Source organism: Siniperca chuatsi, linkage group LG1, assembly GCF_020085105.1.
Source record: "Siniperca chuatsi isolate FFG_IHB_CAS linkage group LG1, ASM2008510v1, whole genome shotgun sequence".
In the NCBI taxonomy this organism is placed as follows: Eukaryota; Metazoa; Chordata; class Actinopteri; order Centrarchiformes; family Sinipercidae; genus Siniperca; species Siniperca chuatsi.
Window position 1 is genome coordinate 36,330,127 of NC_058042.1, and position 14,118 is coordinate 36,344,244.

The 14,118-nt window shown below is 40.4% G+C and overlaps 1 protein-coding gene across 1 annotated transcript in view; it reads left to right on the top strand.

The window, feature by feature from the left end:
* dok4 (docking protein 4) overlaps window positions 1-14,118 on the top strand; it is a 107,883-nt gene that overhangs the window by 44,730 nt on the left and 49,035 nt on the right. The window contains exon 2 of the mRNA XM_044197364.1: window positions 12,711-13,139. Within this exon, the coding sequence (XP_044053299.1) occupies window positions 13,074-13,139 (66 nt within the window). The 5' untranslated portion in view covers window positions 12,711-13,073. The remainder of the gene's footprint in view (window positions 1-12,710; window positions 13,140-14,118) is intronic.

Sequence of the window (14,118 nt, forward strand, 5' to 3'; positions counted from 1 at the left end):
CCACAATCCTCAGGTATTCACACCCAACTTTCAGCTACCATGGGTCAGTGGGACTTTTGACCCATGATGTCACCAGGTCAATAAAAGGGTCAGCTGCCCTTTGTTTCGCTCTCTTTTCTCCAGTGACACGAGAGCCTGCGTAATATTTCTGCAACAAAGCTTAGTTAGATCCAAGGAGGAGAACAAAGAATGGAGCAATCGCTTCCTCCAATCTGCACAAGCGTACACTGCACAGCAAAGACTGAATCGGAACCACGATTTTTTTCTCCACCTGGCTCATCCACATCGCCAGCTAATGGAGCAGCAAACCTTTTTCCCTCCATGGACTGGTAACTTAATGTAACATAACTGGTCATAGCATAGAGTAACAGTGTACGTGGCTAAGCACAGGACTGCTTAACTTTTGTAATGTAACGTTACATGTATTGATTTGTTTTTTCTGAGGTTTATTGAAGTGATTTTCATCTGTTAGGTTATTTGTTAGCCATATGCTAAGTTGATGTTAGTTATGCTTCACACAGAGAGTATTTACATGCAACTGTCTCTCTTAACTTGGCACTGTTAGCTTACAGATCACACACATATACTTCGATTTGCTTCACATGCTTTCTTTGTTTCTGATCACTTTCTTTGTTTCACACTCCCCTTTGTTCTATAGTTTAGTGCAATTTAGTTAGATTTAAATTGTGTGTTTTTGCTTTTATTATCTTTTTAATAAACGCTTGTGGATATACATACTGGTTTCTTTAATGTTGCACAAGAGTGAATAATGCCAACCTTGAGTTGGTAATTAAATTATTAATCAGAGTTCAAAATTCATAGTTTAGTATATTTTATGAGACTGAATTGGCTATCATGTTCCCTTCCTAAAGGGTGGTGCCCCAATGAACTTTAATATTAAAGTTATTATTTATTATTATCTTTGATAAGTCTGATAGCCAAAATTAATTGATTGCACCCACACAATTTGGTGCCCCTTTAAACCATTTTAATTCCCAACACCACCGGACCATCGACCAAATCAAAGTTCCTACTCAAGAGGACAGCAGCATTACTGGTAAGTTCAGTCTTAACAGCTAACACTAACGGCACAACATTAGCTGAATAAACATGATGGGAAGTACCAGCCAGCCACCGTTAGCCACATGTTCGTAACGTCATTTCTATTCTATTCCTGTAACGTTAAAGGGGCTGGTGAACTTTTAACAGACGAGCTGTGGCTGGTGAGGTTTCCCACCTTGTAACCTAACGTAACGTTAACCTGAAAGTCGAGCAACGTTATTGTGATATGTAATGTTAGCTAACATTAAAGTAGAGTTAAAGCTACATATTACAGCCAGGGACCAGCAAATATGGTGTGTGTGTGTGTGTGTGTGTGTTTCTAAACATTTCAGAACTGTTCTAGCCAACAATTTGAGATGGCTACTATAACTACCTATAACTATGTTTTGTTTTCATCACTCAGAAGATGAGAATACCAGCACTGAAGAGACAGACAACAGCATTACCCAACAGATATCAATGGAGACAGAACACAGTTGTCCCCATACCTCTAAAGAGCCATGTACCACCAAAACGAGTAAGCTATGTGTTAAAGGGGACATATTATGGAAAACAGGTTTTGCCTAGTCTGTGTATGGATTTGGCAGTCTGAAATGTTATTTAGGTGCTGGGGGAAAATGTCTTCAGATTCACAAGCCTAAACAAGCTGTTCAGAATGAATGCCCTTGGTGATGTGGACACAAGCAATAAATTAGCTTTGAGTTATCAATTAGCTGTGCTGTTTGGAGCCAGGAACACTGCCTGCAAATGTACCCAGTTTGTAAAAGTTGTTTATTCTTGGTTGTGGCAGGCAGGCAGGGAAGAAATGTGTGCTACACCCACTAAAAATGGTGTGTCCAGTTCAAGGGAAGAAAGAGGTGTTGAAAAATAATAAAAATTAGATTTAGACTTGTTTCTTTGAATCATGATTAAATATATATTATGTGTTTCTTGGGTTACCTGCTAATGAAGACATTATACATTCAGTTTATATACTTTATCTTTTATATTTTGTATAAATGTGAAAAAAGAATTTCATACAAACTAATTGGTGTGTTCCACAATGCCTTTGTAGGAGCAAGACCAACCTCATCTAGTTACGCAAAAGCTGTGCGTACACAGTCCTTCTCAACATATCAACAAAGGGAAGAGAGGCTCCTCTCGAGGTTCATGGAAGAAAGCTCCCGCACAAATAATCGTCTCCTGGGTCATCAAACCCCTCCACACACCCAGGACCAAGCTGTAGCAGCAGTCCTGCTCACTATTCCCAACCCAAACTAAAGTGAAAACTACAACTCTGACTATAAACTCCATGACCTAGGTTAAATATTAAAAGTAAACCAAATCTGTTCCAAAAGTTGTTAGTGGCAGTGGTTTGAGTAAATTGTTACTATTTTATGTTCAGCAGAACTGTCAGCAACTATTGGAGATGAATGTGTGAACAGATTTCCTTTTTTTCCCCTGTTTGTTTTAACAACGGTTACAGGTGAACGTATGTTAGTATAATGTAGCGATTTATGTAGCTGCTACAGGGACAGCTGTCTCTTAACAGCACTGGGACATGTTATACAGTTTGAATTTACCTACACTGCCGTGTAAAAGGCAGTGTATTTGCACTTTAGGATTCAATTTAAAGCTCTGCACAATGACAACTTTTTTGAATGTGCATTGTATAGTATTGAAGCTCTATGGACACATGTTTTTATATTGGGCGCAATGTGAAATATTTTTTTATATGCCCTGGCACAGCTCTGCACAACATTTTTTTTTATGCAGTGCACTGGCACTTATTTACAAGAGTGACCTTATTTGAATGTTTGAACATTTTTTTCTGTCCATTAAAAGAGCATTGCTGTGCCTTTGTGTCCCAGATTTGTTTTAGTTTTTTTATTCTGATGTTCTGTTAATGCAGATGCCCTGTATGAAGTGGGTGGCCATATATGTGGTCAATGCCCCCTTTGCACCACTGGCATTCACTGGCTGGCTAGGATTAGGGTAGGCTAGGCAGTACGATCACCAGCATCCTCCAACCAGTTGCTGTTGGCATAAGTGCGCATGCGCCAACGTGCATGCTGCCTGTTGCCGTAGCTCCGACTCATTGTCTTAGTTCCCTGGTGGTCTAGTGGTTAGGATTCGGCACTCTCACTGCCGCGGCCCGGGTTACTGAATAATAGAGGCCATTTGATGCCTACAAAATAGAACTGCAGTAGGCAATTATGTCTTCAAAACTTGAGTAACTTGTGTGTAAGTATAATTTAAACTACGCTCTTTACGAAAATGAGAGTAGAAAGTGTTTTGGTACTTTTTTTCACCGTGGAACTTCTTCTCCTGCTACTCGGCCAGGGCACCGCTGCACATCAGCTGTTTGGTTGCATTGTTTACACCAGGGAACAGCCTAAAAATTAAGGTCTTAGAATAATATAGCATAGGCCTACTATAGCGTGACCGATAGAAGAGATGTCCAACCAGCATTTGTCGTTGACTACAGCCTGCAGCACATAAGTACGATCACGATTCGCATTATAAGTGGAATTGGAGCTCTTTTTTATATATATATGTCCTTCTCCATTAACGTGCATAATTTCCCGAGCAATGGTTGTGTCGTTCGGAAATTTTGCTTCCATTCTTGATCGGTAAACTGTGAGGACAACTCTATCCCACCAGTCTTTGCTTTGGGCTTCAATCCACTGGCTCCTGGTATTTGGAGGAGGAAGGGGCACCAAGTTTAACGTTCTTGATGAGCTATAAAGGTCCTCTTGCACTCTCCCCCTGTTGAAAGATTGCAGGAGAAGTATGTGCTGCTGAGATTACTGCTTAATTAGAAAGAACAGCAGAAACGCATGTATTGTTCCCAGGGTACGATGTGGGTCCATCTTGAAAATTGGATTAACAGGCAGGACCACTTCTACATCTTCGTCTGTTATATTTCCGGGTTGAAGAAATATTGTCCATGTAACCTTCACTCACTACTGACACCAGCCCAGATCCTTTGTACCCTTGCCAGTTCATCCTAGTTGCCATGTGCCTTGTACTTTGGTTTTCAACCTGACCCCTCTGACTCTGCTGCTTTACCTGGACCTGGATCTGAATCTGCCTGCCTGTACAGCTTGTCAACCATTAAACTCATTCATGTACAATAAATCATTGAACCAGTCTGCCTGTTTTGTCTGCGTTTGGGTCCTTCCCCTGCTGCCTGCACTCACAACTGTGACAGTATCCCAGTAGACATTAGTAGCTGAAAAGCCTATAAGATTAATTGTTTTGATATCAAAATTGTGATTTGAATGAGTGCAGTTTCCAAATCACAAGAGCCATGATTTAAATGAAATGATCAATGCCTTAAGCTGTTAGAGGTGATAGTTGTTGTCTGCGACGGTGACTGTTTAACAGACTGAAACTGTTGCCAGAGAATTTACTAAGCTGTAGCTGTGAATGTGTGTGAATGATTTACTTTCTTTGAACTGATGGCACCTGCCATCAGTGTATGAATGTGTGTGAATGGGGTTAATGTGATATGTAGTTGAAGCGCTTTGAGTAGTCGGAAAAGACTAGAAAGCCGCTATATAAGTACAGTCTATTTACCATTTAGCTAATAACCGTTAAATCTGTGAGATGGCCAAACCATGAAATTAAACAGTTTGCTGTTTTCTGGTTAATAAGCTCACTACGTGCCACTCTCAGTAGTTTTTACTGTATACTCGATCAAGGATGGTTTATTTGAGAATTAAGAAGCACCACTGTATTATTACGATGTTTGGAAAGATCGAGAGTGTACTGTATTGTTGTGCTGTTATAAAAGACAGAGTGGTGAGTCACTCTAAATAACCAATCTTGCTAATCGCATCACAGCATTTTCTGATACATATTTCTGGTTAGCAACTAGATTGTTGTTGAGTGACTGACAGCTGGCTGATAGTTGACAGTATTCATAATTCCCCAGTTAAACTGCTACGCACATCATATTATTGTTTTAAACGTATCACCTTAGAAGCTCCAAATCAGGACCTTTTGGGGTTCGGGGCTATGAAGTAGTTCATCTAGCTTGTCAGTCTTTGAAGCTAACGTTAGCTCAAGCTGCTACGGTGCAGAGCTGTCAATAGTATCATTAGGGGTTGTTGGATATCAAAACATTTACACCGTGGACAACTATGATGCTGTTGTTAGTTAATATATAATGAATGTCATGATGATTTTTTATATTGTATTTGAATGTAATATACTTAATACTATATATTATACTATATATTATACTGTATATACTACAGCATATGTAGTACACACTACACTAAATTGATATTTTCTTCACCAAAAAACTGGCCAAGGCTAGGACTTAAACAAGCAATTGTATCATTTTATCCGATTCCTTTCATGTATAAACTAAGGTAGTGATTATTGGTACAAACTTATTGTGTTTAGTACTGTGTAGACCACCACATAGGTTTTAAGTTTAATTTTTAGAGAATAATTGCAATTTAAATCTGCATAAAGCATTTACATTACACAAAGAGAAACCAAAACAGTTGCGAGTTGTAAAACCAAAACAATGAGCCAAAAGATGTTAAAATGCTCAGTAAGGCTGAGGGGAACAGCAGAGTAAGGTGGGTTCTCTGTGGGTTTGTCACTATGAGCAACCCCTTTCACATAACATAGTCATTTGATCCATTGTTAACATAAAAATATTGATTAGAGCAGCTTTAAATTACAATTGCAATATTGGTCAGAAAAATCACAATTGATGTTTGATAATTTGATATTTTCCCCAAATCCTTCATCCCTTGTACCTGGCAGTACTAAAATGAAGAGTAAGGCCTACTAGAGGCTTCCTAGCAATGTGCTTAATTATTTATGGTGAACATACCTTGAACACAGTGCATTCTGACCACAATATTTAAGGTGGTTCAATTGAACACAGGCGTGTCATATTAGCCCTAGATACTCTGCCTCCATTAGGATGGTGACAAAGATTATTGTTGTATTTACACATATGTGCATTTGTATGTTCTAGTCATTGACACTGTGGGTGTTTTTGCATGATTGTGTGCTCTTCCTTTTAGTCTGATTTGGTATGTTTAATGTTTAATAGTCTTTCGTGCCTGAGCCACTCAGCTAAACCAACATACTAAACCATGCTATAATGATAAGTCTCTCCCTCTTTTGCCAGTCTTGTGTGTGTGTGTGTGTGTGTGTGTGTGCGTGCGCGCGTGCGTGCGTGCGTGCGTGCGTGCGTGCGTGCGTGCGCCTGTGTGTACTGTATTAATGATCCCCTTGTTAAAGTTTAATGTCTCTGTTCCACTGTTGTCAGGGAGATTTACCACTGAGCCCAATGGGAACTGTCTGCCCCACTGCTCCTAGCCTGATGGCAAACACACACTCCCACACACATGCACATTAGGTTGCACATGCATAAATGGTCGTATAAGCCACATCGCCACTTGTATATCAGTTTCATTACCGCAAGTGAGTCAGTGAAGACGGCAAGTGTCCTCGCTGTCTGAAGGGGAAATGTGTGTCTTTGTGTGTGTTTCTGCTGTACTTCACAAATAGCTTCCTCCAGCACTAGGTTGGGTATGCTCTTTGTGCTTGAACCAGTCCATCAACAGACTGAAGGAGTGTATTTTTCTTATACTGAGGACTGTGATACCAGCTCTCTTGTGCGTTAGATTTGAGCAAAATGTTACATAACAGTTTATTTGGACTTGGAATGTGTGCTAAACTCGGTTTTGAGACCATCATGTCTAAAATCAAAGAAGATGATATAGTTTGTAGTACTCTTATCTGCCTACATATGAGTTTTTCAAAGGAAAGACACTCAACAGCAAGGATCTGTTCAAACATTCACTTCAGTTTCATGGTGGACAATTTTTTTTAACAGAGCTCCTACCGCTATAAAGATACATCAATCATAAAAACATCATAAAATACATTACTGCAGACTTTCAGATTATAGGGATGACCTGGTGTTTTGCATTTGAATTTAATTAATTGCCTGTATGTATTTATTTAATTGCATGCATTCAAGTCTATCTTAATACATTTCTCACATGCCAAGAGTAGGCAATTTGAGGAGGGACGAGGGGGAGTGCCATCCCCCTTGTTAGCAAAATGATCAAAATCTGTCCTCCTTGTTAATCTGCTCAAAAGATCCTCTGTGCTTTGTCTCGTAGTGGTGCTTCACATTGCCACGTAATAATCGCCACGATCCCGGAACATATGAGACATACTGGTTTTGAACTGCCTGTGGGAAGATTGAACGTGTAAGCGTCTGTCCATTCTTAAAAGCTCTGTTTCCGCTGTCTACTTTTCTCTTTTTAGAACACAGCATGTGAAATTATTTTTCCGACTCGTCTCGTCTCTACTCTCCCTGTGTGTGTGTACCTCACTCACTGACTCGAGTCGCAATGGTTATGCACGTATTTGATTGGCTGAGTAGCATCATCTGAGCTGATTTATAATACATGCAATTGTTCTGTGAGTTTCCTGGGAAGCTAAACCAGTGCCAAAAAAGTGGCACCGGTTAAAATTTAAACGCTCCATCAAAATGTAATAATTCTCAACAATTGATCGATATTCTCTACAGCAGATGGGGGGAAAGGGAAAGTGGCGCAGCAGCATGCCAAAGGCCAGGTCAGAAATTAACAGAGCTTGGACCAAAAAGTGCCCTTGAAACTTGCTCACATTGGGCCCCCGTGTTAAAAATGAACAAATCGCCTGCTGCATGCCAATGTGTACACTGAAAGAGTGGACTCTGTAATTATTGTTCCTGAAAAAAAACATTTCTGACCTTCTACTAGAAAAAGTACAATGGAGTAAATCCATATACCCCGACTTCATGAAGAAGCAGTTGTCTGACGTCACATAATAATGACATCACCCATGGAAGCACACATTTCAACCAATAGGGGAGGGGGGTAGGATGTATTTGTAGACTACAGTATTGTATTAGGCTAGTGAATTGGAAAATTTTGATACGTTTCTGAGTATGAAAGTATCGTAAAATAATATGCATAATGGCATCTGTTCATGCTTCGTTGTTTCCTCCTCTGTTTTGTTTATATATGCAAGGAGGGTACACTGCTGAGAGTTAAATTGTGTGTACACTTGCAAAAAGAAACATCAGTTTGCCATGTTTTTTGTCTACGTTTGACGTTGTGCACCTGGAGCGCTTGGAGGTCGGAAGTCGGACATTTCCACTAGGAAATTCTGACCTATGACGTTGACTGGAACGCAGCATATGTACCGAGCAGGATTTTGTGACATCACAACTAGTTTGGAAGCCAGTCACGGGCCAGTATGAAACAGTTGTGACATGGAAGCTTAAACTTCCAGTGCTCATACAGTGAGAATGGACTTTTCAGTGAAGTAGGAGACACCTTGTGTTCAGCAGTTAAGCCTTTGAAATTAACAATATTTGCATATTCATAGATTCTGGATTTTTCAAAAAATGCACAGTATGTAATTTCTGCCGCTAGGGGTCTCTCACATCAAAACAACAATGCTGCGTTCCAGACAACTCGGAACTTGAAAATTTCCGACCTCCTACTAGAAAAAGTACAATGGAACATCACTTAAAGTCAGAGTTCCTACTTGTGAACTTCAAATCCATCTACCCCGACTTCATGAAGAGGTGGTTGTCTGTTGCACCATTACCTTGATTAAAATTACAGAATTCTCTGGGTTTGAATATTGTTGGAAACATTTGGGATAATGTAAGTACACACCTCACCTGACTGTTCACCAAAAACATGAGTGTTCCATGAATGGCATTCTTTTAACGCATTCATGCATTGCTTGTGAGTCCACCCTCTCGACTTCCTCTCCCTGGATGATAACCAGCACAGGGGGGCCTCCTGTTTCTTGTTGTTTTTGTTGATGCATCCAGCAATGAAGAAGTCGTCAGAAAACTTTTGAAGGTGGCAGGAACCTGAGTTAAAGTTTGAAGAGGAATGGCACCAGTACAGTTTCTTGAGGTGTTGCTTATCACAACCTCCGTCCGTGATCCAGGATACAGTATGGGGGAGCAGTTGCACCGCCAGAAGGTTTTCTCTTAGAAGGCAGGGGTGGATGGTGTTGAAAGCACTAGAGAAGTTGAAGACCTCTTGAAAGAGTCTCACAGTGCTTCCCTGCTTCTCCAGGTGCGAAAAGGGCCCATAGGAAGATGATGGCATCCTCCACTCTAATGTTTGGGTGGTATGCAAACTGCAGTGGGTCCAGGAAAGCAGTTAACAGTGTCCTCAGGTGGTGCAGGACCAGCTTCTCAAAGGTCTTCATGACATGTGACTTAAGTGCCAAAGGCTTTTTAGTCATTGAGAGTGCTGGGATGTCCTTTCTTTGGTGCTGGATCAATGTTGGAGATCTTCCATAGTTTAGGCACCTTCCCCAACCTCAAAGAAAGATTGAAGCTGGAAGACTGCTGCAAGCTGCCCAGCACATGCTTTAAGTGTTATTAAGAGGGTGCTAGGCTTGGGTGGTATCTTGGGTGGTATTTTTTCATACCTCCGTACCTTTCTGACATTTCACCAGGGTATACGGTATATGACGGTATTTGTGTATAAACAAAGCAAAAAAAAAACCCCAAAACGTTAAAACTGAGCTGCTGGTGATAGAAGTCATTATAGCATGTATGACATTGTCTAGCCTACAGTGCTGTTTAATATGCAATTAGCCTACTTAGTAGTGATGTACCGAATGTCATTTTTTTTATATTTGAAACTCCTATTGAGGTTCTCAAATGACGTCGTCATATTTTATGAAGTCATCCCCCTAAAAAAAGAAATCCTCAAACAAAATCCTCAATTTGAATAAAGTGATTCATAGATTAAGGTTAGTTATGGTGCTGTTAGATTGCTGCTAGACCGCTCCATTATTACAGGTGCATGCCTCCCTTGTGCAAACAGGACAGCAAACAGTTTTTTGACCGCAGTGAAAATGTTTTTGAAAGGCCATACACCACAGAATATGAATTGAAGCTGAATATTTTGTAAGTTAAAAACATGTTGTGAATTTTGGAAATGATTACATCTATCTTTTTTAAATACATTTCGACTTTTCGACTTTACAATTCTCTAGTTATTGAAAATGTTTGGAGTCGGAAACAATCCTACGCAGCCACTAATGTTGGGCGATTGGACGAGTATATTGACAATCGGTAGGGTTTTTTTTGGGGTGATTTTTGTCATTTTATTTTGCTTATTTAATGGTCTGCTCCGAAGAACGAGTGAGAGCTGCTGCTCAGCGACAGACTCGTTCAGTGAGCTAACCCAGCAGCACAAAGACGCCAGCAACGGCAGAGAGAGGCAATGGGGGAAAAACAGCTGTAGAACCAGAATATTTTTTACATCTAACTCAGTGAATTAAGGGTTTATTTCGACCAAACCAGAGTTGGAACAGTGGAAAGACTAACAAAGAGTTATAATGAGATTGTATTATTATGAGTTGAATTGTATTTTTCAGTTTTCAGGAAAATATGTGAAAATAAACACATCTCCCATCTGAAAATCTGATGTGTGTGTGTGTGTGTGTGTGCGTGTGTGTGCGTGTGGGGGGGTATTATTCTGTATTTTTGATGGCATTGAAAATGCTACCTTTGGGATTTATAAATACCCTGGTATTCCACAATACCTTGATACTGCCCAAGTCTAGAGGGCGCTGGGGTGTTGCGTTTGAAGTCCTGTGATGACTGTGTGCGTGACGTCACTCGCGCTTGCCACCGCAGTAGCAGATGGTGGAATGTAGGCTAATAACCGCAACAGTGGCGTCTGAACACTCCTGGGAGATAATAAGGTCTCAATCCTACTGCCTTCAGTTTCATATTAGGAGTGCAAATGCATTCCTTCACAGTTCCCGTGTCCAGGGTTACACCACTTAGAGCTAACAGAGAGAGCAAGACCTCCACCTCTCTTCTTACCACTATTTCCCCGTTTGCCCGTACTAGCCTGAAGTCGGCTAGTTCAAGCAGTCTGTCCATTATATTCCCATTTAGCCATGTTTCTGTGAAGCAGAGCAAGCTGCACTCTTAACTGTTCACCAAGGTGGTTAGTTAATTCGCCTTGTTGGCGAGTGACTTCACATTCCCCATGATAATCGATGGAAGAGAAGGTTTAAATTTCTTGTGCCTCTCAATCCTTTCTCTAACCTTCACACTGACTCTCCAGCTGCTACGACATTATATCCTCTGCTATATGTGCCGAAGGAACTCAGCTCAGCTACATGCCAGTAATCCAGTAGAACAAAAAAAATGCAGTAGTGCAAACAAGCTTACACTGAGCACTTTGCTCAGTGCCCAGAAGTGAGAAGTTCTAGACAAAAGGAGTGATGTATCTGTCCCGTCGATGATATTTTCAGTTAACATGGAAGCTACGATAGCTAATTCTAGGAGCAGTTCACTTAACTTTTTTCACCACGATCAAAGAAATATGCAAATTTAGAGCTGCTCTAATATTTAAACCAAATTACCCCATGTATATGAGTGGGTTGCTCTTAGTGATGAACCCACAGAGAACTACAACAAGCTGGTAAATAAAGAGGAGTATTTAGCAGAGTCAGATATTTTTCTCAGGAGTTGATGAAGATCAAAATTGAATTAAAAGGAGAGTGAATATTCGACTTAAATTCATCTGATGAACAGAAACATGACTCCAAATGAATGTTAAAGTTGCTCCATATCTGCTGGATCTGTAAGTAACTGCTAACATGTTTGTCATATTATCTTAAAAGGTGATAATACTGTATGTCAGTGTATTGTTTACAGCTTGTTTAAGAGCTGTTATTTCTGCAAGTCAACTAACAACATTTAATTTTTCTATCGCTGTTTTTTATGGATATAGCTAGGTATCTATGTAGGGAGATGACATTCACATCTTAATCCTGCCTACAAAGCCCTGATTGGCTGATTGTTTCTCCAGCTGGCGGAAATAGCTGCCGACTGGCACAACACCAGACGTGAACAGCAATTCAGAGGTCTGGAAGAGTACAGTGGGTTTATTGGAGCTAAAAGAGGATAAAAGGCTGCATAAAGCGGAGTGGAGCACTCACATTACACAGTCATTTGATTGTTAACATTAACAAAAACAGATGAGTGCAGCTGTAACGAATGAAGACAACTAAGGACACCGGATCCATTGCGCTAAGGTGTTAATACTGTAACCACGTATCCCCAGCAGCATTGCAACATAACAGATATGCTGAAAGGAAAGGATAAAGAGATCAGAGTGTTTGAAATGGAGATTGGACTAGATGGAAGCAGGGAATAAACAGTGTGGCATGATGGGTGAGCAGGCTCTGATAAGAGAGCAGATTAATCCTTATACCTTTTTATTTCCTGAATACAGTACCTACCTCCTAATAGATGCTACCTCCTGTGATATCCTTTGATATGCATTACAGCTTTATGTCATGGCACTACACATATACACACATGTGCTCATTTACTTAAATTCAAACACACACAGACTCAAACAAAGGCAACATCTAACCAGATATACAGTATACTGCACATTACAGCACAATGTCATGTCACAAGCAGCCATCCTGCGTACTTGCCCTCAGTAATGATGTGTGCTACCAGCATGAATAATGGACGATACTGTTGTGCTCCTCACTCTTCAATGAATAATATATATATATTTCTCTCTCTCTCACTCTCTCTCTCTCTTTTTCTGTCCATTTCTTAGAGATGCCAAGGGAGGGAGGGAGTTGAGGGACGACCCATCTCGTAAAGATTGAATGAAAGAAAGACAGAGTAAAGGAAAAACACAGAAGGAGCAAGAGGCAAAGAAGGGGAGAAACAAATCCAACAGAGGAGAGCAAAAGGAAGCAGGAGGAGGAGAAAAGGGAGAGTGGGAGATGTGAGAACACACAAAGTCCTGAAAGCGACAGACAAGACTGAAAGTGAAAGAGAGGAAGCCACGCAGGAAAAAGAATCTGGGAGCTTTGGAAAGGTAGGAGGGGAACGTGAGGAACTACTGGTTTAGGGAGGGAAGAAACATCTGGATGGTCTCCACAGTGACGGCCAGCAGGTCACCCCCCCTCCGAAGATGGCCTCCAACTTCAACGACATCGTCAAGCAGGGCTACGTACGCATGCGCAGCCGCAAGCTGGGGGTGAGTGTGTGTATATATGTGTTTGTGTGTGTGTGTGTGTGTGTGTTGGTTCTCCATTGATGTTTTATCACATCCATCACAAAAAGACAATCTTAGACAATCTTCTCAATTTTTCTTAAAGTAGCTGCGAGTTTCCACCAACTGGGTGAGTTAACTCGTGTGATTGCGATGCTTATGTATGCGACTGCTATGTTAAATCATATGTAATTCTTTGTAGATGAGTGCTAGGGCTTTTCATTTTGATCACTATTACACTTAATGAATTTTTAACAGTCAAAGGCAATCCCCATTGATACGGATCATATCTATATGTCAGTCATTGTGTACGGTTTAAATGCCACTGGTATTTCACAATACTCATTACTGTCCACTGCTCAACTGTACATAACTTTACTGTGGTGACACACAGTTTGAGTTTTCATGAGTTGTATGTTGCATTGAACTCTATGGTGGCCCAATTTGTCCCACTGTATTTTAACTTGGTACATTTATACAGTGCAAACTCCGTTCAAATTTCAAAATGCTCAATATTGCATGCTGATCAACTGTACATAAGTTCATTATGAGGACATGTACAGTTTATGAGTTACTATGAGTCATATAATGCATTATAACCTTTGGAGGCCCATTCAATTCCTTTGTATTCATAACACGTTGCCTGTATACAGTACGAACTCTATTCAGTTTTCAAAACGGTGCTCAACTGCACTGAACTCATTTTTATTTGTAGGTGCTTGTTTCAGGAATTGTTAATGAAAGTGTCAGTATCCTGATATCGGATTGACTGCTTATGGAGCTCAGGCTGCTACATTTTTCACAGACTAGCTTTTTATTTAGCTTTTTATCGGTTATAATTGTTTTTGACCTGCTTGTATGGTGTGCATCTATTTATTTAAGTGCTATTATTAAAAGTATCAGTTCCCTCTAGTTGTATCTATTCATGCAGGTAGATTTGGTTTTATTTGTATAGGTTTGGACA